The 5,551-nt window shown below is 41.6% G+C and overlaps 1 protein-coding gene across 1 annotated transcript; it reads left to right on the forward strand.

The window, feature by feature from the left end:
* The first annotated feature begins 2,793 nt into the window (after positions 1-2,793).
* On the forward strand, positions 2,794-4,517 carry LOC131235428 (uncharacterized). The gene has a single exon (XM_058232615.1). The coding sequence runs from the start codon at positions 3,143-3,145 to the stop codon at positions 3,959-3,961; it is 819 nt and encodes a 272-aa protein (XP_058088598.1). The 5' UTR covers positions 2,794-3,142; the 3' UTR covers positions 3,962-4,517.
* The last annotated feature ends 1,034 nt before the right edge of the window (positions 4,518-5,551 follow it).

Genomic DNA, 5,551 nt, shown 5'->3' on the forward strand with positions numbered 1-5,551 from the left:
AGTGTTTCATAAGGGGAGAGGATTAGGTGTGGCCCCGGCGTCACCAACTACGGTGCGGCCCTGACCGTGGGCGCCATCTTGATGTATTTGTAGAATATCCACACCGTCCATCCATTTTAATAGATCATTTTAATGCATGATACAAAAAATTAGATAGATTATACTCCCAGGTTTACCACACTATAGGAAACCGTAAGGATTGAACGCCACAATTAAAAACTTTCTAGGGCTCACCGTATCTTTTAATTGCCATCCAACCTGTTGATAAGGTCACACGGACCTTGATGAAGGTAAAAGATAAATATTATATTTATTCAATACCTTTTTGGCACACGAGAGGTTTTTAGTATTCATTTGGAACTGTTTCCTTTAGTGTGGCGTACCTGAGAATTGGATAATATTCACTTTTGATCTCTTGACTTAAAATGATCTATAAAAATGGATGGACGGCGTAGATATACTACACATATATCAATATTTTTCCTACGGTCAAGGCCGCACCTAATGCTTCCCTCGCATAGGATTCTGGTACGAAACGCTGTGTAGGGAACTAGAGGCGAATAGGCTGTGGTTGGGCTGCCACTTTGATTTCCGTCAAAGGCACCGACAAGAGTCTTCCTGTCATAATCCCCACAGGAGAGAAGATATGTGATGAAGAACTTAAAAAGTGTTACCCTAACCATGTGGGGCTCACCTTGATGTATTTGTTGTATATCCACGCCGTTCATCTGCTTTTTCATCTCATTTTAATAAGTGACCCCAGACCTTAAGAAGACAAAAATATAAAGTAGATCACACAATTAAAAATAGTGATGAATGATAATAAAAAATATTTCATGGGACAAAAAAGTTTCAGATCAACTTGATATTTTTATTTTACCTTCATCTAGGTATTCGAAAATAAACATTGCGTGAGCCTTACCGTAGGCCTTTTGGATTTTTTAACGGTGACTAGATTAGATGGCATATACTCATTGCTCCCTGTGATGTGGCCCGGCTGAGTTACAGATTAGGCTGATTTTGGGCTATGAACTAACATCGGGACAAATCTGATGAATGGTTTGGATGACACAACACATGACGGTGGGTCCCAATGATTCAATTAAGCTGACCATACCTGAACATCTCCTTACAGTGTATTTCATGTACAGGACATCAGGGCTGTCCAAGAGATTCGCATCATCATTCATATTAAGGCAGGCCAATACAAGCAGTAGGTGGGCCACACTATTAAAATTACATGAACAGCTAATGATCTAATCCAACATAGAGGTTTTTAGCCTCCGTCGTGAATGGATAAGCCTTATTATGAAATTGGTAGTATTCTTGACGGGGCCAACCGTTTTAACGGATCGGATTTACTGAGCTCTGGTGAAACATGCACAGTACTGTAAGCTAACCTGACTTGCGCTAACAGATCGCTGTATGGTATAAACAGGCATCAGATCCACACCGTCAATCAGGTGCACCGAAACATTTCGACAATGTATCCTATAAATTAGTCAAATCCAAGAGTTATCTGGGCCATACCACATGGAACGGTGTAAAAATAGTCATGCCTCAAAATCCAAATTCATTTCGTGTGGCCGACATGAGTATTTCAATCTTCTGACATTCGGAGAATATATTCATCCTGTTGTGATACGTCGGATTAGTGGATTGGATGGCACATACATACGAAGTTGGACCCCACACCCAATCTGGATGATTTCAATGGTAAGGACTTCCCATCTCATTCCTTTCCCACTGTGTAGCCAACCTGAGTGTTGACTCAGCATGATTTTTGGGCCACCGTTCAAATACACGGTAGCGGACCTGATGGACGGGGTGGATCTCATCTACATGAAGGCATTCTGTCCACGTCAGCGAAAGTAACGCCCCCGTATCCATCCGAGAGTCTCGCAAGCGTTTTTACCTCTCTTGTATAACGCCCTTTCTACTCTCTGTACGTTTGTCCGCATCCACGGTCCACGGACAGTATATTTTCAGTTCTGACTACTGGGCCCATGCTCCATAATCCGGACCGCTTATATGCTGTGTCCCAACATTGATGGATTACTCAAAAGATCTCCTCGATAAGTTCATCTCAGCCTTTCAATTTGTGTCCCACAAATAAAAAGTTAAAAGAGAAATACAGCAACGGTCCACGTACAGCTGAGTGTGGGACCCAACAAACCAATGGTCTGGATTACCCAATGATGGGCCCACTTCTTGAAACGCAGATTCAGTCAGGTCAGGACCTGACCAAGTTACGTCAGGTCTTTCATGTGGGCCACCTCGATGTATGTGTTGTATATCCACGCCGTCCATCCATTCCCGATAATTTTAGGTCATGGACAGAAAAATGAAGCAAATTCAAATGATAAGTGGACCACACCATAGGAAAGACTGGTTATTGACCATTAAAAACTTTAGTGGGCCAAAAAAGTTTTGGATCAAGCTGATATTTATCTTTTCCCTTCATCCAGCTCCGTGTGACCTTATCAACACGTTGGATGGCGAAAATACATTACAGCGGTTCCTAGCAAGTTTTAATGGTCTGATTTCAATTACTACTCTTTCATTTGGTGTGGTCCACATTAGAGTTAAATCTGTCTAATTTTTTATTCTAAGCTTAAAATGAGCTATAAAAACTGATGAACGGAGGGGATATACAAAAAATACAACAAGGTGGGCCCCAAGGTCACGACCTGACCGAACTCGGTTAGTTGCTCGACCTGACTGAATCCGCGCCCGCGTGTAAGTTATATAATACCTCGTCCCTCTCTCTCCGATCCCTGTCCGAATTTTCCATTCATCGTTTTGTAAACACACCTCTTTATATTTCTTCTTCCCATTTCTTGCATCTTTCCTCGGAATCTTTTCAAACTTTCAAATCTCTCTCTCTCTCTCTCTCTCTCTCTCTCTCTCTCTCAAAACCTTTGACCCTTTGAAATTTTGAATTATTCCCAACTTCAAAATCTAGAAACTCAAATCCACGCGAATTCTTTTCTTCCATTTCAGAAACCAATTCCCAGTTGGAAACTTTCCTGTTTCCGTTCCAAATCCTCATATAGCAAATGAATAGATATATATAGATAGAGATAGAAAGCTAGATATCTATTGAGAGAGACTGCCATTCTTTAATCAGATTTCAACATCAATGGCTGTCGAACTCTGCTCAGAGACTCCCGGGTGGGTTGCCGTGATGAGTCCCCGAATCTCATTCTCTCACGATCTTTCCCAATCCGACGGTAGCGTTCCAATCGACCGTCCTGGACTGGATCCGCCCGTTCTAGACTCTGATTTCGACTTCTGCATTCAGTCCGAGCAAGAATCATCGTCGGCCGATGAACTCTTCTCCGAAGGTAAGATCCTACCTCTCCAATTCAAAGACTCCGTCCCTGTTCCCCGCAATTCAAATACAGAAACTCCCCATCTCCCTAAACTCTCTTCTTCAAATTGGTCTCCTCTGCCACCCAAAGATCATAAAAAAGAGAGCTTGAGAAAGATAATGGCGATCTCTGACGCAGAAGAAAAACCCACCACTTCCAAATCCTTCTGGCGATTCAACCGCAGCAGCAGTCTAAATTTCGGCAACGGCTACAAGGTGAGCTTGATCTGTTCTTTACCGCTTCTTTCAAGAAGCAATTCAACAGGTTCGATTAATACAAATGCGAGACGCCCTCCATCATCGAAGTTGAATTACAATTCCTTGCAGAAATCCTTATCAAACCCAAATCCAAAACCATCCATTCCATCGACTTCATCTTCCTTGCATAAGACGCCATCGAAGAAAACCAACACCGCCGGGAAAACCCAATTCAGATCTTACCCAAACACCGTCCGGATCAGTCCTGTTTTGAACATCCCACCTTACATTCCTAAAGGAACGACAGATCTCTTCTGCTTCGGTTATTTCTTCTGCAGTGGAAAGGATACCAGAAACAAGAAGAAGTCGCCCACCCCACAGGAATTGTAGTAAATTCCAATAGAAATTTCTACTCCGAATAGAAATTCGACAAATCGCGAAATGGGGTTCTTTTGTATTGTATCCTTTCTTCATTTTAGTGAATTCTACTGCGAGTAGGCATTTGGAAAACCGCGAATTATATCTCTCTTGCAGCACAACGCCTTGAGAATCAAAGGCAGAGATGAAGATGGTAACTGTAATTAGAAGTTTACAGTTGGAAAATGATGAGATTGCGATGATTTTTTCCGGAATGTTATCGAAATGTCGCTGGTCTGGGAGACAGAAGAACAGAGGTACCTCATTCATGGCTGTCTGATTTCATGGCTGTTTTGGAATCTACTTACTTCCTTTGTTTCTAATACTTTGAGCTAGGGGAAAAGAATCAAAAGGAATGCATGATTAGTGGGCCATTTTAAATTTTATGTTTGTATAATAATCAGTTTGAATGCATGATTAGTGGGCCATTTGAAATTAGTAGTTTGAAAGAGAGGGTGTTTGTATCCAAAGAGTTGGTTTGTGGGGAAAATCATCAAAAGGAATGCATGATTAGTGGGCCATTTGAAAATTTCTGTCTGTATAATAATCAGTTTGAATGCATGATTAGTGGGCCATTTGAAATTTTCTCTATCTAATGATCAGATGGTTGATTGGATTTGTTTTGATTTGTTGGATAGAAATTATGAGGTTGTGATGCTTTGTGTATGTGGATAGTGTACTGATGGGCCAGCTAGTGAAAGTGAGGACATGTTTGGGCAATAGGAACCGTTGATATGATGGGTCCTGTGGTGGAAGGTGGATGATTGAAAAAGTTCCAAGTTGGAAGATGCTGAGCCATTGATCACTTACTGGCCATTTTGAACAGATCCTAATGTAAATGAAAAAAAGTTCCTTTTGTGTCTGTTGCGATGTACTATCCAGCATGTGTCGTGGACCATTGTGGGCCATTTTCTGAGTATTTGGATGATCTGAACCGTTCTTGTTAAGGACTCTGTAAGAAGCGTTGATTGAACGAATGGTTGCTATCACCACTATCTGATAGATGAATATTGGATAATGAAAAAAAAAAAAATCAGTGAATCAGATTCAACTCCAAAATTAAATGGTCGAGATGATCAATAAAGGCATATTAAGAACCAAGGGGTTTTCAATTATTGTATCTAGAATGTGGACAGTTGAAATCGTCGGACCCTCTGAGCATGTGGGATCCAGTGGGTGGCGACACATGCTGGTTTCTGACTCGCGACAGAGGCAAAACGTATGCGCAGGTACCCAGGTCACGTACCTACCACTAAATTACGGAACGACTTCCTGTAAATGCGATCTATACCGTCCATCATACTCGAAACTTCTCTTTTGACGTTGATTGAAAAAATATGGAGGATCCAAAATTCAGGTGGGGCACATCGTAGGAAAGTCTAAAATCGTGACTTAAAACACTAAATTAGTGTGTTATGGCCCACCTGAGTTTTGAACTAACATGAATTTTGGTGCATTTCTTCATCCTGATGAGGCACATCATATGAATGGATGGATGGAATATAAACAAGACGGTGGGCCCCACGCACGACTATTGCATCCGTACCCTCAACGTGGTCTCGC

This window comes from Magnolia sinica, chromosome 19, assembly GCF_029962835.1.
Source record: "Magnolia sinica isolate HGM2019 chromosome 19, MsV1, whole genome shotgun sequence".
Taxonomy (NCBI): Eukaryota; Viridiplantae; Streptophyta; class Magnoliopsida; order Magnoliales; family Magnoliaceae; genus Magnolia; species Magnolia sinica.

Excerpts from the sequence above, each read along its gene's own strand:
- LOC131235428 (XM_058232615.1), top strand. The coding sequence starts at position 3,143 with ATGGCTGTCGAACTCTGCTCAGAGACTCCCGGGTGGGTTGCCGTGATG.